This window comes from Lissotriton vulgaris, chromosome 1_1 (genome assembly GCF_964263255.1).
Source record: "Lissotriton vulgaris chromosome 1_1, aLisVul1.2, whole genome shotgun sequence".
Taxonomy (NCBI): Eukaryota; Metazoa; Chordata; class Amphibia; order Caudata; family Salamandridae; genus Lissotriton; species Lissotriton vulgaris.
In genome coordinates, this window is record NC_141685.1 from 880,036,750 (window position 1) to 880,063,921 (window position 27,172).

The window sequence follows — 27,172 nt, forward strand, 5'->3', positions numbered from 1 at the left end:
GTGTTCGGTGTTCATAGTTCTGCTTAAAAATGTATTGTTGCGCATGCCCTCCAATACTAGCCCTACTGGTGTCCCAAACGGATATGTGGGGAGCAGAATGAAGATTTATTTTAATAAATTCACAAAGGTGTAGTTTAAGCTGAGAAATATAAGCTGCATCAGAAAATAAATAGCGAGGGAAAGAAAACATTCTTGTGGTTGCTTGACCTTCTAAATGATTAAATACCAATAAAATAGGATTATGGTCCGAGGATACCCGAGGGCAGATTTCCATAAAGCTGTTTTGTATTATTTTGTCGGTTGCCCAAGCCATATCAATACGGGAACAAAGTTTATGGGGGGCTGAATAAAACGTATAACCGGGTGTATACAGGATGAAGAGAGCGCCATACATCTTTTACATTATGTATCCGACTGATGTCTAAAATTGCTGCGCGTACTTTGCGCATGTGTTGAAAGGCGCCCTGTCTAGTCGTATCCTGCTTATAATCCATAATACAGTTGAAATCCCCCATAATAATAAGTTCCCCTTTCCACCCCAAAAGTTCCATATTCACTTCATCAAAAACAAAAGTATCATCAGTGTTAGAGCCATAAATCCCACATAGTACATATCTACGATTTCCTATAAGTATTTGGGCTATGGCCCACCGGCCATATTTATCTGCAGCAGTTCTAATTATTTCAATTCTACCCCGTTTATCTTTTAAGATGGCTACTCCTCTAAGTGAAACCTGTTGTGAAGAGCAAATTATAACCTCATAACCCAACTGGCTGAGTAGCTTTCTGTCCTTATAGGCAATGTGTTTCTCAGATAAAAAAAACTAGCTGAGGATTATAGAGCCTTAGCTCTTCTGAGACAAGTCTTCTTTTATTTTTGCTATTTAGGCCGGATACGTTCCATGCTAAACATTTCAATTTATGCATTTCAAACCATAGTTTACTCCATTTCCGCCATACTGTACATTATAAGAACAAAAAGTGAAAAACAGATCCTTCCTATCAACTTAGGTAATTTACCACATTGTGCTGATTTTTTAAATATTCCCCCCCCCCCCCTTCCAGGATAACCCATCCTCGGAGAAACTGGGACCACCCCCCTCCCTCCCTCTCCCTCCCCCCTGTGCAAGAGGGAGACCCCTCCGTAACTGCTGCCGCTGAAAACGCAGCTCAGAGTGGAGCAGCCCAAGGACCACCAGACCACCCGACCTCTTTTTTTCTCTTTTAGAATTTTCCCCCTAAAAGAAAAAAAAAGGGGGGGGGGGCGAAAAGGCTGAAATAAAAACCAGCTAACAAAAAACAAATTACAGCCCAATCTTTAACTCAATTTAGATAACATATTTTACGCTTCCTTCTCATCTGTGAAATAGTCGGTATGACCTCCTTCAATAACTTTGAGGCGAGCAGGTTCCTGCAAGAACACTTGTCCACCATTGGCTTTGAAAGGATCTATAAGTTTCCTTAACCTCCACCTCCTATCCATAGTAGGCTTACCCAAATCTGATCGAACAATAAAGACATATTCTCAATTATGACAGGAGATTTAGGACGTGCTTTTAAAGACACTGCCTGCCTCAAAAGAAAATTTCCAAAATAAATAATAAAAGGTCTAGGGAATTTACTCTCCCTATTCCTCTGAAATGGGGGGAGACGGTGAGCTCTTTGGACACGAGAGTCCCAATCCCAGTCAGCTAAGTCTGGTAAAGCCTTATGTAATAGTTTCACCAGGTAGGTCCTTGCGTCGGACCCCTCGGCGCCCTCCGGAATGCCAAAGAGTCTAAGATTCGAGCGCCTTTGGCGGTTCTCTAAGTCCTCAACCTTCAACAGTAGGGCTGTAATCTGGGCATCATGTTGATTTAAAGAGGACTCTGTGCGAACAGACCCCTCTTCGATGCTGACAACTCTTTTTTGAGGTCCTCGATTTCTTATGAAATCCCACCTAAATTGGAAGTCATCTCCGATAATGAATTCTGAAGTTTAGTGTTATCTTCCTGTAGTTGTATGAAGTGTTCGAATGTGCCTCCGCACGGTGGTTGGTTAAAGTTTGTGATATGACCTCAAAAGGAGATAACACAGGAATTTGTTTTCTGGAATTAGCTGGCAAAGTGTTATAAGAAGGATCTGTATTATATAAAGACACAGAGGCTGGTGAACCAGAAGTAAGACCAGACGTTTCCAAAAGTGTGGGGGAAGCTTCAATCCTTGTTGGAATGGGATCTACCAGCACAGCTGAGGGATTAAGAGATGCCAAACTAGACTCGGCAGATGGGGAGATAGGAGGAGGCATAGATTCTGCGTCCAGAAGTGGAGGAGGGAGGTGGGGGGCCGAGGAATCTTTAGGGGATTTGGCAATTGGTGGGCTTGTGCCTGACAATCGTAGGGTCATATTCTTAACAAGCCCCTTAGCCTGAATCCACTTCCTAAGGGAGCTTTTATCCAGGGGGAAGGCTTTCGTCGAAGCTGGGGCCGTAATGGCTGCTGATGGGCCCTCCGTTGAAGCCTTTTCCCCTTTCTTGTTTTTTATATTCTTTCTCTGTTTAGCTTTACCCCTTCGGTCTGCCATAAACTTTGCAGTGTCTGAAGGAGCTCCCTGAGAGCTGTGACCCATTTCTCTATCCTCTCCTTCCTCTATCTCCTCATATTCATAGTCTTCAGTAGAGCAATCTCCTCCACCATCTGTTTCCTCAACCCCCACAACGGGAGGTAGGGCGACAGTCACACCACCCTGAGTGTTCACAAATATGGGCTCTGGGAGATTTATTGATTCTGGCGCCAACCCATTACAGACACTCTTATCACCACCCTCATCTGAGGGCAAATCCAAACTTCGGGGAGCGGCATCAGAACCCCCATCCACCTCAACTATTTCTTGTTGGACCAAAGTGGTAGCAGAGTTATCTTTAGATAGGCTAAAAGTTATGTAGCTTCCCTCTTGTTTGTCTTGTTTGTCTGTCTCATTGGGAGCCTTAAGCTGAGCTGAATTGGACAGATTAGAATTGGCAATAATCAATACTGGTGGGCGCAGTACCTGTTTGTTGAGACCGGGGGCTCCCGCACGTGATTTCGCTGGGGCCCTCATAGTAGTTGAGAAGACTGAAGGAGCTGTACCCATAGCCCCTACAATGGGAGCCGATGAAGCCGCAAGAGCCGAGGTCACAGCAGGTACCGCTGGAGTATCCAAGATCTTAGACGCCGCCGCTGCTTTGTTCGCTCGGGTGGACCTGGGCACGTTCTTCGGGCCATTTTCTCCCGCAGATCGAGCTCACCTGCAGCAGAGGTCTGGGACGACCGTCCACGCCCAATCCAGAGCCCCGACCAGCCGCGAACTGACCCGCGAGTAAAGCGAGTCTGACGCCGGATTGATTGCCTCACCAGCTGCAAGGGGTGCCGAGCCAGCCAGATCCACAGCATTCGGAGTTTCTCCTAAACGCTGGAGCAGGAAAGCAGTGAGGCGCCGCCAATCACCTGAGAGCTTATCCGCTTATCCGCGGAAACTAGCGCCTAACGCCGAGGTGAGCCCCGATCAATCGGTGAGCCGGTGAACCGGTAAGTGCTTCGTTAACTCTGTGGTCTAGAATTTCAGCTTGCATCCCGGGGATAGGAACAGAAAAAGAATCCAGAGAGCGGTTCTTCTAAACTTTCGGTCCCAAAAGGAGTTAGGAAGGGTGGATCAGTGGAAGCCTTGACGGCTGCTGCACTCTAGGACGCCCTCACTCCGCCATCTTGGACGCCGTCGATGAGACGGCCAATGGGAGCAATATCCATCACACAATCAATAATTTCAGAAGATGTGCGTTCACATTCTTGCAGTATCATCTTTGCCGCGGACTTCCTGTCTTCAGGCACTAGATCCAACAAGGTGCCGATGTTGAGCCACATTTGTCAATAGCCTAAGATGGCTAAAGAGTTGGCAGCACAAAGTGTAATGGCAGACATAGTGGAGAAGTATTTCCCAATGTCATCTAGGTGTCTGCCTTTTTGTCAGGTGGAGCAGAAATCAGAGGAGTAGGATTCTTTGAGTGCCGCTGCGCCACTTGTGAAACCACTGAATCTGCTTTGGGATGTCCAATGAGGCAAGCAGGAGAGTCCTCTTGGCGCTTTTATTTTTTGTCGATGCATGGCGCAACAGCTTCTACTAATGCCGGGGTCTTCATTAGTTTAACGCCTTCTTCCCAAATTTGGTCAATTATTGGCATAGCTCAGACAGACTTGTGTACTTGCACCTTAAAGTCATAAAGGGAGCAATTGGATTGCTTCACAGAAACAGGCAAGTCAGACCGTGCTGCAGCTCTTTCCTTAAGTTATGGAAACCCCTGATGCCCTCAGGAGGGGATTTCGAGGGATGTGGTGCTGGTGGCGATGAAGTGGGTCCCACATTATTATCCCATTCATCATGGGAGGATGTCGTGAATCTCACCCTATTTCCTATCATTGTCAAATGAGGATGGATAATCCCTTGGTGGTGAGACAATATTAGAGGCTGGTGTCATTCTTGGTGTCAATGGTGGGGGAGGAATTCCTGGTGCTGCTGGGACAGGTGTAAGTGGAGGAGGTGGTGCTGGTTGATTGTAGGTAGGTTCCGGGACCCTCCTATGGTAATCTTGGATCATATCCTGTAGATCTTGTACCAATGAAAGGAGTACTTGAACTTCACTTGGCAAGGTTGGATAATCATGGTAGTATGGGTACCGGTGCTTTAATTCCCATAATAACACTGTTCTCCTTCCGCATCGTCATTTTATCTGTAATTCAGAAGAACTGGGTACATTGCCAAATGGTCCTTCATCCTCTGAATTGTCAGATCCAGTCAGTTACTAGGAGAATATGGTGAAACCTTGCAGGGGGAAGTGTCTTGAGGCCTTAAGAAGGTCTTTGTGATCTTTATCATTTTCAATGGTGCCATCGACTATGTTGTTGATGATGGAATATAGGGTTTGGTTGCCTGCAGGTTCGTGTGCGATGGTGGTGTGTCCGATGGTGATAGTCTCGTCGACGGTGGTGACGAAGACAACAGTATCGTCGACAGTGGTGCAGACGATGATTGCTTTATTGACGATGGCTTAGTCGACAGTATACTAGTAGACGTGGCTGATTTCACCTTCCTTCATTGATATTCCCCTGAGGCGGAAAGCCGGGGGCTTAGGGCTGGAGTTTGAGCTAATGTTTTGTACTTTGGGATTTGCACGATTGTATTTGTTCTCACGCTGATTTTACATCTGATTTTAAAACTGTTGCTAATTGTGGATTACTGACCCGGATTTTAACCTGCACATATCACTTTAGCTCTGCTTACAAACGCAGGCGGGGGGCCCCGGTTCCTCGGATTGTCCTGGTGTCATCTACCGACCCTCCGCACAGCTGATTGGACGCTGACGCGGAAGGGGGCACAGAAACCGCCATCTTGGAGGGAGGGGAAGGTCTGCGGACTAGTTCTCGCAGCCTCCCGCTCTCCCGGAGGTATAAATTTAGCAGCTCCGTGCAGCGCTCACTACTGATATTCCCCTGAGGCGGAAAGCCGGGGGCTTAGGGCTGGAGTTTGAGCTAATGTTTTGTACTTTGGGATTTGCACGATTGTATTTGTTCTCACGCTGATTTTACATCTGATTTTAAAACTGTTGCTAATTGTGGATTACTGACCCGGATTTTAACCTGCACATATCACTTTAGCCCTGCTTACAAACGCAGGCGGGGGGCCCCGGTTCCTCGGATTGTCCTGGTGTCATCTCCCGACCCTCCGCACAGCCGATTGGACGCTGACGCGGAAGGGGGCACAGAAACCGCCATCTTGGAGGGAGGGGAAGGTCTGCGGACTAGTTCTCGCAGCCTCACGCCCTCCTCACGCCCCATAAAATGATCACGAGATCTCGCCCGCGTAGCGGGCGGGCGCAGCGGGCAAGCCGGCGGCGCGCCAAAGGCGCGCCAAAGGCGGGCCCGTCTGCGCCCGTCCGCGCCCAGCGCCACAACCCCTGCCAAATTTCCGCCAGACCCCAGTAAGAGATTGTGCTATGATCATAAGCAGCTCTGGGAATTGGGGGGGAACAGTCTGATGAGTGGATGTCCGAGGATGGCCCCGGATAAAGATCTACAGGTGGGGTTACACTGTTGTTTCTCTTGTAAAGTTATGTTCCCTCCTATTACTGGGGACAGAATAAGAGCCCTCACTCAGACCCCCATGCAGACGAACAGACGAGGAAAAATAACCATTAATTGTATATTAATTAACGCTAGGTCTCTGGTAAAGCACAGTATGGAGTGTGCGGATCTGATTCTTGACTCAAACGCACAAATTGCCTTTGTCACTGAGACTTGGACGGACGCAGCTTCAGGTCCTGACCTGGTAAAAGCAACACCGCCTAATTCCCATAATAACACTGTTCTCCTTCCGCATCGTCATTTTATCTGTAATTCAGAAGAACTGTGTACATTGCCAAATGGTCCTTCATCCTCTGAATTGTCAGATCCAGTCAGTTACTAGGAGAATATGGTGAAACCTTGCAGGGGGAAGTGTCTTGAGGCCTTAAGAAGGTCTTTGTGATCTTTATCATTTTCAATGGTGCCATCGACTATGTTGTTGATGATGGAATATAGGGTTTGGTTGCCTGCAGGTTCGTGTGCGATGGTGGTGTGTCCGATGGTGATAGTCTCGTCGACGGTGGTGACGCAGACAACAGTATCGTCGACAGTGGTGCAGACGATGATTGCTTTATTGACGATGGCTTAGTCGACAGTATACTAGTAGACGTGGCTGATTTCACCTTCCTTCATTGATATTCCCCTGAGGCGGAAAGCCGGGGGCTTAGGGCTGGAGTTTGAGCTAATGTTTTGTACTTTGGGATTTGCACGATTGTATTTGTTCTCACGCTGATTTTACATCTGATTTTAAAACTGTTGCTAATTGTGGATTACTGACCCGGATTTTAACCTGCACATATCACTTTAGCCCTGCTTACAAACGCAGGCGGGGGGCCCCGGTTCCTCGGATTGTCCTGGTGTCATCTCCCGACCCTCCGCACAGCCGATTGGACGCTGACGCGGAAGGGGGCACAGAAACCGCCATCTTGGAGGGAGGGGAAGGTCTGCGGACTAGTTCTCGCAGCCTCCCGCTCTCCCGGAGGTATAAATTTAGCAGCTCCGTGCAGCGCTCACTACTGATATTCCCCTGAGGCGGAAAGCCGGGGGCTTAGGGCTGGAGTTTGAGCTAATGTTTTGTACTTTGGGATTTGCACGATTGTATTTGTTCTCACGCTGATTTTACATCTGATTTTAAAACTGTTGCTAATTGTGGATTACTGACCCGGATTTTAACCTGCACATGTCACTTTAGCCCTGCTTACAAACGCAGGCGGGGGGCCCCGGTTCCTCGGATTGTCCTGGTGTCATCTCCCGACCCTCCGCACAGCCGATTGGACGCTGACGCGGAAGGGGGCACAGAAACCGCCATCTTGGAGGGAGGGGAAGGTCTGCGGACTAGTTCTCGCAGCCTCACGCCCTTCTCACGCCCCATAAAATGATCACGAGATCTCGCCCGCGCAGCGGGCGGGCGCAGCGGGCGCGCCGGCGGCGCGCCAAAGGCGGGCCCGTCTGCACCCGTCCGCGCCGGGCCCGCGCCCAGCGCCACAACCCCTGCCAAATTTCCGCCAGACCCCAGTAAGAGATTGTGCTATGATCATAAGCAGCTCTGGGAATTGGGGGGGAACATTCTGATGAGTGGATGTCCGAGGATGGCCCCGGATAAAGATCTACAGGTGGGGTTACACTGTTGTTTCTCTTGTAAAGTTATGTTCCCTCCTATTACTGGGGACAGAATAAGAGCCCTCACTCAGACCCCCATGCAGACGAACAGACGAGGAAAAATAACCATTAATTGTATATTAATTAACGCTAGGTCTCTGGTAAAGCACAGTATGGAGTGTGCGGATCTGATTCTTGACTCAAACGCACAAATTGCCTTTGTCACTGAGACTTGGACGGACGCAGCTTCAGGTCCTGACCTGGTAAAAGCAACACCGCCTAATTTCCTTAACTTCGTCTTGGATAGACCAAAAAAGAGGGGTGGCCATTATTTATCACACATCCATCCAAGGGCACTTCTTTCCAGCTTCCTCCGGGGCGTGTGAGGCCCTGGGGTTTAAGCTGGATCTCTCCAACCATTACTCCTTTAAGGGATGCCTGCTTTACAGACCCCCTGGGGCGAAGTCCCGCTTTCTCGAAACCGTTGGCAGTATTTTAGAGGAGGCGGTTGGGGCGGACTCCTTTACTGTTCTGGGGGATTTTAACTTCCATTTGGAAGATCCCGCTGACTCAGATACCTTGGCCTTATTAGACGTAATGTCTGTAGTGGGTTTGATCCAGTCGGTAGCAGGGCCAACCCATCAGGCTGGTCACACTTTAGATGGAATCTTTACTAACAGTTCCGATCTAATGTTCCAAAAAGCCGAACCACTACCCTGGACAGACCATGGGGTGGTGCGGTTCGCCATCCTTAGTTCTCAGGCTAAAACAGTGACAGGTGAGGGGCAAACTAGCAGGATGTGTAGGCCTTGGAAAAACATCAATGGAACTGACTTGGAGGAGTTGCTTCTGGCCTCTGGCCCGGCCCGACCGACAGACGTAAGCACAGCTACTTCCGAGTACACAGACTGGATTGATCATGCTTGCCTCAAGCTGGCACCCCCCAAACGATGTCGGCCCACTAGGTTGGCGCCATCAGCCCCCTGGTACTCGGACGTCCTCAGAGAAGCCAAAATAGCATGCAAAAAACTAGAACGGATTTGGAGGACCAGCTATTCTGAGCCTGACAAGGAGAGACTTAAGGCCGGCCAAAGGGCCTATAAAGATGAGATCAGGCAAGCTAAGAGGGTCTATTTTACGGACCGTATTGAGAAGGCTAAGAACTCAACAAAAGAACTTTTCGATACAGTCACCAGTTTGGCCTCTCCTAAGGCGGTGATGGTCCCGCCTAATCCAGAACTCTGTGAGTCCTTAGCAAAGTTCTTTCAGAATAAAGTTCAGGTGATATTTACCTCTCTTGAACCCCAGGTGGCCCAGAGCCTCCTTGAAACTCCCCACAGGAACACTCATGCGGGATCCACGGGGGCTACTCTCTCGACCTTTAACCCTGTAGAGGCAGAGGAAGTAGCAAAACTGTTGCTGGCCACCAAATCAGGTTCACCTTACGATCCTTGCCCCACTTCTATTGCAAAACTGGCGGCTGTTCCTATCGCGAACCAACTGGCCGGGATTTTCAATTTAATGTTTGAGAAAGGGAACTTCCCTAAGATTTGGAAACGGGCCTCAATCAGCCCGCTCCTCAAAAAACCCTCCCTTGACATTGCGGACCCTAACAGCTATAGACCAATATCCAGGTTGCCACTGCCGGCGAAATTGGTTGAGAAAATTATGAATTCCCAACTCTGTTCCTTCCTGCGCAATTCAAAAGGTCTTGACTCAGCCCAACATGGTTTCAGAGAGGGTCACAGCACCGAGACAGCTCTGATTAAATCCACAGAGGAGATCCGGAAGGTGCTTGACGAAGGGGGCCAGGCAGTGCTGATCCTTTTAGACCTGTCAGCGGCCTTCGATACTGTCCACCATGCACTGTTGCTAGATCGGCTGGAGGGCTGCGGGGTCCGAGGCCAAGCACTCAAGCTCTTGGAGGCCTTTTTAACTGAGCGGGTACAAGTGGTGGCCATGGGGGAGTACGAATCAAGACCTTTCGAGCTCCCGGGGGGGGTCTTGCAGGGGTCCTCCCTAAGCCCCACTTTATTCAACATCTACGTAGCCGCTCTCGCCCCAGTAATCAGATCCTTCGGGTTCGAGTTAACATCATACGCCGATGACACCCAGATTGTGGTCTCGGTGCTCCCGGGAACTGAGAGGGAGGTGGCAGGCAGGTTTCAGGATTGCATGTCTGCAGTCAGCTCCTGGATGGCAAAAAGCTGTTTAAAATTGAATTCATCAAAGACTGAGGTGATCATCTTTGGCCCAAGTACTAATCTTTGGAGCCCTAACTGGTGGCCCACTGATATGGGGTCTCCTCCTATCCCCGTTTCAAAGGTGAAGAATTTGGGGGTCGTTATTGACAACCTTCTCACCTTCAAACTCCAAGTCAATGCGCTGAGTTCCTCAGTACATTGCACTCTGAGAATTATCAGAAAGGTTCTACCCTACCTTCCTGAGGGCAGTAGAAAGACGGTGGTGACAGCCCTCGTTCTCTCACGCATCGACTATTGTAATAGCCTTTTTCTCGAGGCACAACAGGGGGTGCTCAACAAGCTTCAAGTTCTACAAAATGCGGCCGCCCGCTTGATTGGGGGATTGCCCAAGTTTTCCTCAGTCTCCAAGGAGTTGGATAAACTGCACTGGCTTCCGGTACGGAAGCGAATTAGGTTCAAGGCCCTCTGTATTGTCTTTAAGGCACTACATAGTCTTGGCCCATTGTTCCTTCAAGATCTTTTTCAGTGGTACAGACCAGGTAGACAACTGAGGTCGGCCAGTCTTGGGCTGGTCAAAACCACTCGGATCAAGAGGGCACGCTGGGGTGGAAGGAGTTTTGTCAGGGGAGCTGCGTTGGCGTGGAATTCCCTCCCTCTCTCCCTCAAACTCAATAAAAATCTCCTGGCATTCAGGAAAGATCTAAAGACATGGCTCTTCTCCCAATAAGTACCTAGATTTTCGGCTTCTCTGGAATTATCACTTCAGCGCCAGGACGCCGACTGGTATCAGTGCGCTCTATAAGTGTAAAAAATAAATAAATAAATAAAATTTACTGGGAACTCTTAAATCCGGTTCCCCACTTGATCCGCTCCCTCCATCTAAGCTCAGACTTTTGGATGAGTCTGCCGTTGGTGTGATTCTCACTCTTCTCAATTCCTCCTTAAATTATGGGCAGGTACCTCGAATTTGGAAACACGCACTTGTGAGCCCTCTACTGAAATAGACCGGCCTGGACCCCTCTGTTGGTCAAATTACCGACACATATCTCACCTTTCAACATTTTCCAAAATATTGGAAAGACACATCAATTCTAAACTCTCCACACATATGACATTGCACAAATTATTCTATCCTTCACAGTCGGGTTTTCTTCCTGGTCATCGCACTGAATCAGCTATGCTTGGGGTGACAGAGGACCTCAGGCAGCAGCTTGATTGGGAGGAAACGGCAGCACTTATCATGTTGGATTTGAGCGCTGCCTTCGACACAGTCGCTCATTCCATCCTGGTGGATTGCCTTAAAGCCGCAGGCATTGTAGGTATGACCTTGCAGTGGCTGACGCACAAGTTACTTTCCTTCGGTAACGATATATCTGTAAGAAACATTAGTTAGTGTTAGATTCCTTACCTTAGAATATCTCCAGGCGCCAGACTGGAACTGTAAAGTTTTCGTCAGCAGTACCCTCGCGCATCGGTAGGCGTTGTCTGGGGCTCTGCGTCCGTCGTCGGCATCGTGATCGCCGGGATGGCGTTGCTGGAGAACTTAGACACCGCCCTCGCTCGCTGACGTCAGTTCTGTACATAGCTTTCCACGCCAGGAACTCAGAGCCATGCAAGAAACCGACACTGGTGCCATGAAATTAGGGCCCATAAAGGGATGTCCTTAACCCTAGATATCGGTACGCAGAACGGGGAGGATGGGTGGGGCGGTAAGGAATCTAACACTAACTAATGTTTCTTACAGATATATCGTTACCGAAGGTAAGTTACTTGTGCATCCGAAAGAAACACGTTAGTGTTAGATTCTTTACCTTAGAATAGATACCCCAGCAATACCAACCCCGGTGGTGGGTCTGCGAACCAAAATCAAATCAGAAAGTCTTGGAGAACAGAACGTCCAAAGAAGCCGTCCCTCCGGACTTGACTGTCCAGGTAGTAATGCTTGGCAAACGTGTGCAGCGAGGCCCACGCAGCTGCCTGACAAATGTCCTGCAAAGGGACTACCCATCCCAAGGCAGTAGTAGCCGCTGTGGCCCGAGTGGAATGGGCGCGCAGCCCCTCAGGAGAATCATTTTTAGCCAAGGAATAACAGATCTTGATGCACAAAACGACCCACCGAGAGATGGTCCGTTTGTGCACCACCCGTCCTTTCTTAGCGCCCACGTAGCCAACAAAAAGTTGGTTGTCCACCCGGAACTTTTGTGTGCGGCTTAGGTAAAAGGAAAGTGCGCGTTTTAGGTCCAGACGGTGGAGCCTCTCTTCCTCTTTCGAAGGATGCAGAGGTGGAAAGAAGGTGGGCAAGGTAATGGTCTGGCCGATGTAAAAGGCAGTAACCACCTTGGGTATAAAAGATGGACGAGTCCTCAGAACAACCTTGTCCGGATGGAAAGAGAGGAAAGGAGGCCTAGAAGAAAGAGTCTGGAGCTCACTCACTCTCTGGCAGAGGTGATTGCAACCAGGAAAGCAGATAGGTTAACACCAGGCTGATCAGGAAGCCTCAAGAAGGCTGAAACAGCTGAAAGATATCCCCTGATGATGCCCAGAGCAGAGCCCTGCTGGGCCAGGGAAAGAAGAAAGAGGAGAACCCCAGAAAGAGGGGCGGAAAGGGGATTCACAGCCTTTACTGGGCACCATGCCACAAATTTGTTCCACCTGCAGGCGTAGACCGATTTTGTGGAGGGACGCCTGGCTGCCAGAATGACATCACAGACTTCAGGAGGCAAGTCAAATGGCATCAACTTCCGCCGCTCAATCTGCACGCATGGAGGTGGAGGTTGGACAGGTTCGGGTGAAGGACCATCCCCTGTTGCTGCGACAGAAGATCCTCCTGAAGAGGCAGTCGAATCGGGGGATCGATTGACAGACTGAGTAGCTCGGGATACCAGTATCTTCGTGCCCAATCCGGAGCCACATGGTTGACTTGGGCCCGGTCGTGCCTGATCTTCAGTACTCTGGGCAGAAGTGGTATAGGTGAAAAGGCGTATAACAGACCGCAACTCCAATTGCGACGAAAAGCGTTTCCGAGCGAGTGCCGCCTTGGAAATTCCAAAGCGCAGAACTGATGCGATAGTGCGCTCTTTTAGGTGGCGAATAGATCTAACGAAGGCTCTTCCTACTGCTTCAAGTGACCTTGCGCCACGTCTGAGTTCAGACGCCACTCGTGATCCATCATGCACCGACGGCTGAGTTAGTCCGCGCTGGCGTTTACAGAACCTGCCAGATGTTGAACCACCAGGGTGATGCCCTGATATTCTAGCCATGTCCAGAGGCGCAGAGCCTCCTGACAAAGGGTCCACGACCCCACCCCGCCCTGTTTGTTGCAGTACCACATGGCAGTGGTGTTGTCTGCACTGCACTTCCCCGGACAGAGGGAAGGAATGCCTTCAGTGCAAGTTGGATCGCCCGCAGCTCCAGAAGGTTGATATGGAGCCGGGACTCAGCCAGAGACCAGAGGCCTCTGATCTCTGCCTCTCCCATGTGGCCCCTCATCCCAGGAGGGATGCATCCGTTACCACTGTGCGCTCTGGTTGGGGTAGGGAGAAGGATCTGCCACTGACCCAATCGCGGTCCGTGAGTCACCACTGCAACTGTATTGCAGTGCCTTCCGAGATCAGGACGTGGTCGGATAGGTTGCCCTGATGTTGTGCCCACTGGAACTTCAGGTCCCACTGCAGAGCCCGCATCCGCCACCTGAAATGATGTACCAGCAGGATGCAGGAGGCCATCAGACCCAGCAGCTGTAGGGCCATCCTGACGAAGCTCGGGATAAAGGCTGAAAGATTGGAATCAGAGCCTGAATATCCCGAACCCGCTGATTGGGAGGATAAACCTGAAACTGGTCGAGTCCACAACCGCTCTGATGAAGAGCAGCTTCTGGGAGGGACTCAGATGTGACTTTGGCACGTTGGTGGAGAGCCCCAGCGAATGCAGGAGGTCGGCTGTAGTCTGGAGGTGGGAGACGACTGTTTGGGGCGAGCCCGCCTTCAACAACCAGTCGTCGAGATAGGGGAAGACTGGAACCCCTAATCTGCGCAGATGAGCCCCGACCACCGCCATCACTTTCGTGAACACCCGAGGGGCATTGGTGAGGCCAAAGGGGAGCATGATAAACTGAAAGTGCTCGTGGCCTACCATGAACTGCAGGTAATGCCGGTGGGCCAGCAGGACAGGAATGTGGAAATAAGCGCCCTGGAAGTCCAACACTACCATCCAGTCTCCAGGGTCTAGGGCAGACAAAACCTGAGGTAACATCAGCATCTTGAACTTCTCCTTCCGGAGGAAGCCGTTGACGGTCCTGAGGTCCTAGATAGGGTGCAGGCCCCCTTCGTCCTTCTTGGGAACCAGAAAGTAGTGAGAGTAACAACCCCACCCTCCTTCTGGGCCAGGAACATGCTCAATGGCCCCCTTGGCCAAGAGCGCCGTAACTCACTCCTGCAGAAGTTGCAAGTGATCCCCCGACATGCGGTGGTACTGCGGTGGCATGGCTGGAGGGGTCATCTCGAAGGGGAGGGAGTAGGCGCTTCGGACCATTTGCAGCACTCACCTGTCCGAAGTGATGGCACGCCAGTGGAGCAGGTGATGGAGAACTCTGCCTCCTAATGGCGTGGAATGGGCCTGAAAGCTCAGACTAGGAAGGTTTGAGGCAGATGCTGCGGGAGCGGATGTGGACTGACCGGCCCTCTGTCCTCCTGCTCCACCCCGGCGGAATGCACGTCTGCGACTGCGTTGAGGCTGGTTCTGCGGCCTGTGGCTGGACGAACGTGTGGGGGTGCCCCTTCCTTGGCCACGAAAGGGGCGAAAAGCAGAAGTTTGCTGGCGCTGGGCTGACAGGCCCAAGGACTTGGCCGTAGCCCTGGAGTCCTTAAAGCGCTCCAGCGCACTATCTGCCTTGTCGCCAAAGAGGCGAAGGCCATCAAAAGGCATTTCCATTAGCCCCTTAAGTGCTGCCTCGGTGCATTGGCCGACGGCAGCACTACCTCCCCAGTGCTGCGCACGACCATTGGACGTCCATTCAGCACTAGTTCCAATGGACAGCGCAGCACTGGGGAGGAATGTTTAATAGCATCTATGAGGTTAGAGTGCTCTGGACATCCCCAGAAAAGTTTGTGGACCTCAGCCAGGCGTGACGACGAATCACCACCGTCGTTGCAATCGCTCTGCCCAGCGAGTCCGTGGTGTCAAGTCCATATCGAATGGAATACCATGCTGCATCCCACCACTCAGCAAGAGCCTGGGCGAGCTGTGTCCTGGCCTCCTCCGGACACTGGGGCAGCACTTCTGCCACCGTATCCCACAGAGAGTGGGTGTAACGGTCCAAAAGGCATGCGGTATTAATGGACCGCAACCCTAGCCTGATGGAGGTAAACAGTTTCTTGCCAAACTGTTCCAGTCTTTTTGAGTCCCAGTCCAGAGGTGCGGACGGGAAGGCGGTTTGGGGCGTGGAGGCCTGGATAACCAGACTCTCCTCAGGGGTGGGATGTACGGACAGAAAGCAGGGGTCGCCCGGAGCTGGGCGGTGGCGCCGGGTCACGTTCTGATCCACAGGAGGGACTGTGGTGGGCTTGGACCAAGTACCCATCAGAACGTCAGTGAGGGCCTCATTAAACTGCAGTAGAGGCTCCGAAGAGCTTACTGTCGGTTGAAGCACCTCGGTGAGGAGGTTAGTCCTCACAGCCGCTGCAGGGAGCTCAAGGCCGGGGGATAGGTGAACAACTATAGGTGGCATCGGAGACGGCGCCGGTCCGACGTCGAGCCCGTCCCGGGACTGAAACTGTGGCCGGCGTCGCCCGAAGACGGCGCCGGAGGTGGCTCAGAGGGGGTCGGCGCCAGCGGAGGAGTCGTGAGGAAAACCGGCATCAACCGGGACCCAGGCCTGGATCCCACGAGGTCCTGCGATGCCGGGACCGAAGTCGCCGGCAACATAGAGCTAGGATGCACAGTCAGATCCGTGTGCCCGAAGGCGTGCCAGCAGGTCTCGACGGCGCAAAGAGAGTCCTTATGGCCACAGGGAAGTCTCAAATCTGCTCCAGAGTCGCACTAAGCCCAGGGACCGGAGGGTGTGGGGCTGGATGCGACTGGGCAGGCTCCGCCGGTGCCACGAGGGCGGCACCACCTAAACCCTCAGCCAAGTTGCGCGACCGGCGAGGGGAGGTCGAAGAACGATAGTGTTTCATCTACTTCTTTTTGCCATACCTCGACTTACCCGAGTGACTCCGGCTCTGCAACTGGTCCCTCAACCTCCTCCTCGACTGGGACCACGAGTGGCGCGGAGCCGACTGCCGGAGCTCGAGTAGCTTACGGGACCGCTCCCGCCAAGCCTTCGACTTCAAGGCACGGCAGTCGGGGCATGACTTGTCATTGTGGTCGGCCCCCAAACAGTAGAGACACTGGCGGTGGGGGTCGGTAACCGACATCAGTCGGTGACAGGCGTCACACGGCTTGAACCCGGGCATCCCTACTGGCACCAGGACTTGAGTCGACTCGAAAAAGATAGAAAATAATGTCCAAAAAGTTAGTAAAAATGACTAAGGGTACGCTCTTCCCAGATCTGCGCATGCTGGCGTGGAAAAAGAAGAACTGACGTCAGCGCGCGAGGGCGCTGTCTAAGTACTCCAGCCACGTTAACCCAGCGATCACGACGCCGACGGCGGACCCGCAGACGACGCCAACCAACGCGCAGGGGTACTGCTGACGAAAACTTTCCGCATCCAGTCTGACGCCTAGGGATATTCTAAGGTAAGGAATCTAACACTAACCTGTTTCTTTCAGATCTCTTTTTTAGAGGATCGCCCCTTTTAGGTCTTTTCACTTCCAACTGAATCAAACTCAGTAAACTTAACATCAGGAGTACAGCAGGGCTCGATTCTGAGTCCTCTGCTTTTTAACCTTTATGTTCGCCCCTTGGCTGACATCGCAGAAAAATTTGGTTTGACCATCTTCTTTCACACAGATGATACTCAGATAATTTTCCCTCTTTCATCTGCTCAACATCAGGACCCCACACTACTCCAGCTTGGACTAAGTAACATTTCCTTATGAGTGTCCAGCAATGCCTTAAAGTTGAACAGCTCTAAGACTGAGGTCCTTGTCCTGGGGAACAATCCCAAACTTTGGGGAGCTAGTCATTGGCCCGTCTCCTTGGGACCTTTACCTGCTTGGTTTTTACCATTGATGGTAAGCTTTCTCTTGAAGCCCAAGTGTCTGGAGTCACCACAACTTGCTTTGCGGTTCTTAAGTGGTTAAAGAAAATCCTCTGGTTAATTCCATCTGCCGACCAAAGAGCCGTACTGCAGGCTTTGGTGATCTCCAGACTAGACTATGGCAATGTACTTTACTTGGGCGCGGACAAGGCTTCTGTTCGTCGTCTTCAAATCATTCAAAATGCATCCGCTAGCCTGCTTTTTTGGCTTCCCCATCACATCTCTGTCTCTTTTCTGCTCCATCAGCTGCACTGGCTTAGGGTTACCAAACGGATTGAGTCCAAGGCCCTATGTTATATGTTTCAGCATAGCTTGGCGCGCTCTAACATTCAAAGTCTTGTCCAGTCTTATCTACCCCCCCGCCAATTGAGATCGGCCAGCCAGTCTTTTTTTTCAGTTCCTAGAGTACGGCCGACCCGTATGAGAGGTCGCTCGTTCTCCTACCTGGGACCTAAATTGTGGAGTTCTCTTCCTCTGGAACTGAGGATCTCTTAGTCCCTTTTAACCTTTCGTAAAAAACGAAAGACCCTCCTTTATATTCGGATCTAACTCCCTTTGCCAATCCTGCTGCAACCTCACTCATTTTGCTCAGTGCTGGGAAACCCTGTTGGGTAGCTGCGCGCTTCATAAATCTTTAAAAAATAAACAAATAATGTCTTCGTCAACAGGACTGGAGCATTGACAGCGGAAATGGTCGTCATTTGCCTTGACACGGGTCTCGTCAATGAAACAGTGGTAATCTTCGTGTAGTGGTTTTAGACGACAGTGTTGTCGATGGTGGAGATTTCCTCAACAGTTCCTTTACCTTGATAGTCAGTCTCCTCGTTGATGGTTCTGAAGAGGTATGCTGACATTCAGAAGACTTACACAGGAAGCCAATTTTGAGAAGAATTTTAGTGGTTTCTTCTTTTGATCACTATCTTTTAGCAACCCATGTTGGGAAGAATTTTGGTTGTTTCTGCCTTCCTGGTTTGTGGGACCATTTCCTCTTGTGAGATCTATCAGAAGCATCACTATCCTCACCTGAAGAGGTACGTCTTAGCTTTTGGAGTCATAACAGAAGTCTCTCCTCTCTGTCTTTAAGTGTTTTAGATGAGGAAAAAGTGTGACCTACCTTACAATCCTTAACTTTATGCTGAGGTCATATGGAGGCAATAAAGGCAGTATTTATGTGGGTCATCCACATGTAATCTTTTTTTGCAAAAAGATCTGCAGGATCTAAATAGTTATTTCTTTAAAGTATCAGATATGTTGATGCTTTTCAGAAGTTGAAATAAAGAAAAAACTGAGCAGAGCTCAGCGAGACTCCCTTCACATGATGTGAGGTAGAAAGTCTTAGGTAATCAGCCGCTGTTGAGAGTGTTGTCGTCTGATTGGTTATAGCTCAATTTTGGACCTCTTTAAAAAGAACACAGCTAGGCTCTTAAAAAGACTGTCCATTGCCATTATAACCTATGATACTATTACCTATTGTTTTAATATGGTACCATGGGGCTCCAACTTTGACGTCAAGGAATGATTCAAGCATGTGAATCTATGAAAGATCCAATACTGGAGAACGTTTTCTCTCACAGTCGCACTCAACCTCCCCAATCGCCTTTCTCACTGCAACAGGTGGGCAGATTCTATCTGTGAGGCCCTGTGCAGGTAACCAGACCAGCACAGTCTCAGGGTATTGACCCCAGCTTAGAAAAAAGAAGCTGCTCACCAACTGCAGTAATTTCTGTGTCTCTCAAGTTTCAACATCCTTTGTATACTGTACATGAGAACATCACCACATAGGGGACAGTACTACAAGTAACACCATCACTGATATGCAATGAGTCAGGAGTCCTAGAAGAATGACTCTTCAAGAACTCCTGACTCATTGCACATCAGTTTGAGCTAGAGACCACCCCACTTTTAATATATCGGCTAGGAGCAAGAATAAAGTAATTCCGCCCACTAGTTAGATATTTTTAAATCACTCCACTCCATACACAGCACTGCACTACACATAGATCCTCACAAAAGTGCTCCTACGTATCTCGCAAGTCGCAGCACGCGTCAACCCGCAGCGGGTTGGGATGGCCCCTATGATGAAGCATGTCACCGTGGGTAAACCCTGGTGAGTGAGGGGACTCAAGAAAGGACATTTTTCCTTTCTGGATGACATTAAACACCTATTGATGCAAATCCATCTATACAGCTAGGTTCTTCATCCGTATCTCGTTATTTTGTCAACCATATACAAATTCATGTATGTGCAGGGATCACAATTACAAGAAGTGCTGATTTTACCACACCTGTTAATTACCAGTCTGCATGCTCAGAATTTCACCAAGGTAAATAATAGTGGAGCATACAAAAAGCACCAACATCTGCATGTTATTTCCCAATATTAGGGGAAGCCTTGTGGTAGGTGCCATTTATTGCACTCAATAAATTCAGACTCCCCAAAAGTACTAGATTTTATGTTGTGCAATTAATAGCACACAGTCATCTGGGGCCACTAATGATGTAGGAGTTAGAAGTTAGCCTCGAGTCCTGAGCCACAAGCCCACTAAAAACAAAAAAAGATTAGATTAAGTGTGGAAAAGTTGTCTTTATCTTCCCACTTAAATACCTAGGACTTTTCAAACAAATCCAGTGGAAAAAATAAAGGTATAGATGATGCAAGCAGGATGGAGATGCAAGTGAACATGCTATTCACGTATTACTACCAATTTAGAAAACTTCAAGCACCGGACAAACGGTGGGGTAATTAGTACAGGTTAGAAATCGAGTTGGCTGAATATAAAAGTACTTTCAACATTTCTAAGGAACTAAGATTCATACACTATTAAAAATGTCTACACGACCAAAACCCGAGCTCCTGGTTCGGGATGTGAGTTGAAGGGATGATAAAGAAGTACAAACAAAGCTTAAAAATATAAAACATCATGGATTCCCAGGGGTTCTGAAGGAACACGAAGTGTCACCTCATATCTACACCTGTCTTCTCTTCTCTCTTTGCAGGAAGCATAGGATCAACCAAACATGAAGTTAAATGAACGGAGCTTGGCCCACTATGCCACCAGCGGTTCACCAGCAGACCGCACTGGTTTACTGTACAAGAAGGGGGAGCGCCACGGTACTTATACCCGCCTTTGGTTTGTGCTGAAGGGTAACCTGCTCTTCTACTTTGATGAGGTGGCATCGCGAGCACCTATGGGGGTCATTGTGCTGGAAGGCTGTACCATAGAGCTGTGTGACTCAACTGATGATTTTGCCTTTGCCATTCGCTTCCAAGGCATGGGAGCACGTGGATATGTGCTGGCTGCCGAAACTCAGGAGGACATGGAGGCTTGGGTGAAAACACTGTCACGAGCTAACTTTGACTACATGCGGCTGGTCGTGCGGGAGCTGGAGCAGGAGCTGGGGAGGGTGCAACGAGGGCCAGCCTTGCAGAGAAGGAGCCAGCGCAGAGTTGCAATCAGTCGCCGCCGTCCTGTTTCCACTCCACCCGGAGCTCACCGCACAGCTGGGAACAGAACTAGACTAGTGGAAGAAGGTGAAAACACACCCTCAAATGCCTATGGATCCACCAAGACTCTGCCTAATGACTACCGAGAGGAAAGTGGCTGGGAGCCAAGCGCATCACCACCGCCACTACCTCCACGACGCCGCATGACAGTAGCTGGTGGGGCTACAGCAACTCCACTTGTGCTAGAAAGTCCTGTGTGCCCTGGAACCGTCTGCTTCTCAAAACTACATGAGTGGTATGGAAAAGAGATAGAGGAAGTGCGAAGGCGGTGGAAGGAGAACCGAGCAACAGAAGAGGTGTAATCAGCTGGGCGGCAGGCCAAAATGACCATGAAATTGCACAAGGTAAGAAACCCCTGATTGGGGAACAATACTCTGTCCTTCTTAACAGGTCCTACTCAGGTGGGTCAGTGTCTATAGATCTAATCAGGTGTACAGGATTATCAGAGCCATACCTTCGAGACTAGATTCTAGTGATAGAGGAAGTTATTATACCTTTAAGAAGATTACAGAATGTAATAGTACCTATACACAGACCCTATTCATAGTTGTTGAGATAGTAGAAGTCATTTTACTTCCATACAAGTCCTATACTGGGTGCAGGGATAGAGGAATACACTATACATATCTGCAGGCCGCAGTAAGAGAGCCAAGGATATCAGATGTCAAAATATTTCTCCATAGGTCCGAATTAGGTAAGTGATGTAGGTCAAGAGTGTCGCCAACAATGGCTTTCGTCTCTGAGGGTGCGTCAGCATCATACTTTGAGTGCACTTACGTTAGCTCAGTTAAAGAAAGAAAAGGCTGGATCTTTACAAGGAATATTGGCGCTACTTGGCTATAGGGTTTGAGCCCTTGGATGGCACACTATGTGAACGCATCAAGCCCAAACTACATTCCCCACAATTCCTGAACTCCCATGTTGTGAGAGAATTGCGTCAGCCATCTAGACAAACAAGATGTTTTACTGCTGCAGCCGGGATCTTGCTTTTGAAAACTACACCAAAATGAGGAGTGTTGTGTCCACAGATGCTTCACATTCTGGAAGCCATCACTATGTTCTGGTAATTATTCCAAGGATGCTACTGTATTAAAGAAGTGACTTTGATATTTATTTTAAGATACTATTCCATTTGATAAATTCCTGAATTTGAAATGAAGGACTGAATGCAACTGATTGAGATTTTTTGCACATGAATGTAATGAATATAATACTTAATTCTCAAGGTGTATATAATGTTTATGATGTGTAATTTTAAAGAAGTCCAAAACTTACATTTTTATTACACACATAAAGAATTGAAAGCGTAACTACTGTTAAGGTTTTCAAAAATAGCAGATGCTACACTTCACAAGAGAGTCAGTCAGAAATTTAGGAGAAATATAGAAACAATCTGAAAATAATCACTATGACCGATTGAAGTCCATGTCCAGCAGAACTGACAAGTCAGCGTGGTGATTTCCATTGTCTCTGTTTGCTCTATCATTTCTATCTCACTATTCCCAGGTCTACAGCTAGCTAACATATGCAATCCTTTTGAGCTTGTAGCGGATATGATGAAGTGTGAAGCATGCATTACTCTCATTGGATCCACAAATCAAGGTTAGCAATTTCTAACAGAGAGGAAGCCACTGTACCGCTATAAAGCCTCTAGTTATGGTGAAGGGATAGGGGAAGCTACAGTACATCCATCTCTGTTCATGTCAGAGGAAGCCATGGCACAGCTACACAGGCCACAGTCAGAATTCCAGCGTGTGTACAGAAAAATGAATATTCTATACCTCTACACAGGCCTTAGTAGTGTTTCTCACTCAAAAAACTCTTCTCATGGAGTAATCATGTTTTGTATTCAAGATTGTGTGAAATTCTTGTTCACCTACAAACATAGCACCCAGGACCCATACAAAATAACAGACATATAGCTCTCCTTCACAATGAATTGCAATAGGACAAAAATAAGATACTTACCTGTTACCACAGCTTTCCAATATTGGGATCATTTATAGATTTATATTATTGAGACATTCTCCTTGTCAGACTGGGAATCATGTCTAATTTAACTTGGCAGTAAACACTATTCTGTTTATGACCAAGTGCAAAGCAATGTTTATTTAAGAGCAGATTCACCTCACTGGACACTGCCCAAACCTCAACCAATGACGTGAAAGTGCTCATTACTCCACGTCCCATGGAGGTCCACAATTTCTCAGATATCCCAGCACAATAGTAAAGGTATTACCAAATAAATTAAGCCTCTGCCTCAGAAGGAGACAGAGAGAGTCTCATGTGAATCTATGAAAGATACCATTACTGGAGAAGGCAAGGTTACATACCTGTGGTCCTAGTTCTGCACCGTGGGACATTTCTTTGAAGTAATAAACGCTGAATAGTTCCCTGATGCCTGTACGGACCCCGTAACACCTTTGAAAATATAGGGCCTGATTTAAATCTTGGTAGACAGGTTACTCCGTCACAACAATGACAGACATCCCGCCTGCCGAAATATAAACCCCATAGGATATAACAGATTTATATTTCAGGGGATGGGATATCCATCACCATTGTGACTGAGTAATCCATCCGCCAAGATCTAAATCAGGCCAATAGTCTTAAGAATGTTCGAAATTCAAGTTAATGTCCTAAGAAAATTCAATGCTAGACAATTCTTTATGCAGGCCCGGCACTAAAAGTGCTGCCACCGGCAACTGCTACAATATTTGAGATCTGGAAAGAATCACTACATCAAATGGGAAGGTGGGACAGACTTACAAAGGCAGTGCGCCTCTGGCATAATGGTCTACTCCCCCAGCTATAAGGGCTGTCTGGCTTCTCCGACTGGGAGGCTATTGGTATATCTACGGTTGGGGATGTTCTCCTTGGTGGGACCTTAAAGTCTTTTCAGGAATATGTAATGCCTAGATCGTAGTTTTATAAATATCTCAAATTCCGTCATGCCTTTTCCCCTTACCTCACACGCCAGGAAATTATACCTGAGTTCAACCCTATTGAGCCTAAAGTATTCATGGGAGAACTTAGAGAGCATAAGATCACCAAGATATATCGAACACTAGTCACAAATAGTCCCACCACACTCAGAAAAACAAGCAAAGCTAGGCAGGAAGATCTGGGTCCCCTGGATGACGAGGACTGGGCCGAGGCACTGGAATCCCCATGGGGCGCAGCCATTGCGGCGCAATTGCGATTCATGCAATTTAAATACCTGCATAGGGTATACTATACTAGATATAGGCTCTGGCACGCTGGGCTAATTGACTATCCTCTCTGCCTACAGTGCCAAACTACGGATGGTACCCTTATAAGTATGGCGTGGCAGTGCACAGCGCTTTCTATGTTCTGGCAGGGTATACGTACATGCATGTCAGAGGTTTTGGAGTGGTATTTCACAAACTCACAACGATTGACCTTGCTCCACATCACTGATGGTATTGGGGGTAACATATACAAACGGCACTTATTACTCCTTGGTCTAACACTGGTGAAACGAGACATAGCTAAGGCATGGAAAGAGGCCTCCCCACCATCAGTGGGAGTATATGGAAAAAGGGCCTTGATTTTTGTATGGGGCTGGAATACCAGTGTATAAAGCATGAGGTTGCCCTCAAAAACACTTCAAGATTTGGAAGAGATGGGCGGAGTATCAGTCTGTATCTGGAGTCCATTCCAGCCGCATCAATAGACTAGCAATGGACAAAATGATAAATGATGTGGCATAAATATGCTTGTGCATGTTCTTCTGCTCGATCTGGGAGGTTATGTGAAGCATGCACCCGAATCTATACCAAATGTATGACACTATTGTTTATTGTTGGAGAAATATGTTTGATTACATTTGTTTTTCAATTGTTGTATTCAAATCATTAAGTTGGCATCATTTTTTATATTCAAATCGTTTTTATTGAAGAAAAGGAATTTAAGATGAACACAAAGTAAATGATAAAAAGCATAATACAAAAACTACATACAATACATACGGGTGTGGCTGACATTGAATTCACTTGACAAATGGTGTGTAGGATAACATTACAAAGATGTATATTTATGACATTATACCTGTACTATACAGCCATGAAATTGTTCTACAAGACTGAACAAAATATACACAGAATAAATAAATAAAGTGTTAAGCATATAGTATAAAATACACAAGTACTTGAAAGGAAAGTTACAAATAACACATGACCTGGCACTTAACGGCAAGATATCGAATATAGCTCATACTAAGTTCTTGTCAGTGTCGCAATACTACTGTGTAGGAGGGAGCAAGCCATCAACTATGTCTCTCAGGGCATAATCAGGTCACATTCATGCAAGTAGGTGAACCTAGCACTCCCTCTACGGGGGGTCGACAGAGAAGGAGGAAGCATCCAGAGATTTCCAGAGTTTTTTAGTGGATGCATGCCCGGGGGAGGATTGTAAGGCACTATTGTCTACTCCTCTGATACAAGATACCCATTCTCGCCACATCTTAAAGGAGACTTCCTCAGCATTCTTCCATTTACACAGTATAACCTTACATGCTAGGGTGAGAAGCAGGTCTAGCAGTTGTCGGTCATACTCATTAGCCACAGTTGGGTCCACAGCACCTAGAATGACATAGATAAATTCTCTCCTTGGCTTGATTTTAAAAATATGTTCTATGCAATTAAAAATGTTATTCCAATAGTTGTTTAGGGAAGGGCAATGAAAAAACATATGTGACAGGTCACCTTCAGCCTGATTACAGTTCCAGCACTTTGGGCTATCCCTTAACCCCTTCGACACTCATGACGAGCTGGGCTCGTCATGGTGTAGCCCGCTCGCACACTGATGACGAGCCCAGCTCGTCACGCAAAGTGCGATTTTGAAAAACCCAGCGCGCTAGCGGAATTCCGCTAGCGCGCATGCGGTTAAGTTAAGTTTAAACAGTTTTTAAGGTGTCCAGAACACCCTGTTAAGCAGCATAAACTTTGTTTGTGATAGGATCGGAGAAACTTTGTTCACAAGAGCTGTTGCGTGAATTTTATCCCAGTCAAATTCAATTCCCGTATTTTTGGGTTCTTCTTCCCGTTTTAATTCATTACGTTTTTGGGCTTTCCCGACTTTTGGGATAAGTAGTTTGTAAACTTTTGACACGAAATGACCTGCTGCTTGGAGACGTGGTAGTTGTGGTTTAAGCCATGGCTCTAAGGGTTTGAGTGAACGTGTAGCTAGGACTGTTTTCAGTTTTAGGAAGGCGTAAAAGTCCATTGGCGTAAGGCAGTGCGTTGTCTGGATCGCCGAGTAGGGGAGTGGTGAACGTCCGTCATATAGATCAGACACCATGTTTATGCCTTTCGCCGACCAGTGTTCCCAGTGTAGAGATTCCCCATTGATTCGAATAGCAGGGTTATGCCACAAGGCTATGGAGGTAGTGTTTTTTATCTTTGGCCCAGTCAAGTGTGTTTGATCTAGACTTAGAAGTGCTTGCCTAGTGTTGAACATGATGTATTTAGAGTGAGGGAGGTGCGCCAGATCCATGGAGAGTAATGCAGGGAGGGGAGCATCGCCAACAATGGATTTCTCTATCTTTATCCACAATGGGACATACAATGGATCCTCTACAAACCAGGATCCTCCTTGCTTGCACAAGAATGCTGTCTGGTAGTTTCTAAAATTGGGAAGCCCCAGGCCGCCTTTTTCCTTAGCTAGCTGTAGCTTTTTCATTGATACCCTGGGCTTCTTCCCCTGCCATAAAAATGTACTGATCAGTTTATCTATTTTGTGCAGGAAGTCATCCATGAACGTCATAGGGAGCATGCTCGCCAGATAGTTTACCAAGGGTGTTACCATCATCATTAGGGTCTCAGCTCTCCCCCACCACAATAGGAACTTAGGAGACCAGCCATCTAGTAATTTTGTTATTTTCTTTAGGAGGCGCTCTTCATTGACTCATAGTGTGGTAATTAGGTCTTTATCAAAATCTAATCCCAGATATTTAAAGCAATCCGGTTGCCAAGTTAAGCCAGAATCCCCCAAAATCTCTTTATTGCCTATATTATTCAATAACTTTACCTCAGTTTTGTCTTTATTTAAGGAATATCCAGAAACTTCCGAAAATTCCTCTATGGTGGTCATAAGAGCTGGTATTGCCTCGTCTGCTTTCTCGGACATGTCTAGGACGTCATCTGCATATGCTGTGAGCTTGATGACGCTGTCATTAAAGGTGATTCCAGGGATGCTATTGTTATTACGGATTTGGTATAGGAAGGGTTCTATGGCCAACAGGAAAAGCGAAGGGGACAGGGGCATCCCTGTCTAGTTCCCTGTTGTAATTTGAAAGAAGAGGAGAAGGCTCCTCCCGCTCGAACCCTGGCCGAGGGGCAGAAATAAAGGGACATGACCAGTTTTATGAATGATGGTTCTAAGTTAAATTTATATAAAACAGCCTCCAGATATGTCCAATCTACCTTATCGAAGGCTTTTTCTGCGTCGAGTGTTATCGCTGCAGTGGGAGTGGAGAGGAGTTTAGCTTTTTCAAGGACGTGTGCTAATAT

The 27,172-nt window shown here is 48.1% G+C and overlaps 1 protein-coding gene across 1 annotated transcript in view; it reads left to right on the plus strand.

Moving 5' to 3' along the window:
* The window catches only part of PHETA2 (PH domain containing endocytic trafficking adaptor 2), a 130,954-nt gene that overhangs the window by 16,780 nt on the left and 87,002 nt on the right, over positions 1-27,172 (plus strand). Inside the window, exon 2 of the mRNA XM_086958465.1 lies at positions 20,132-20,983. Within this exon, the coding sequence (XP_086814591.1) occupies positions 20,153-20,941 (789 nt within the window). The 5' untranslated portion in view covers positions 20,132-20,152 and the 3' untranslated portion in view covers positions 20,942-20,983. The remainder of the gene's footprint in view (positions 1-20,131; positions 20,984-27,172) is intronic.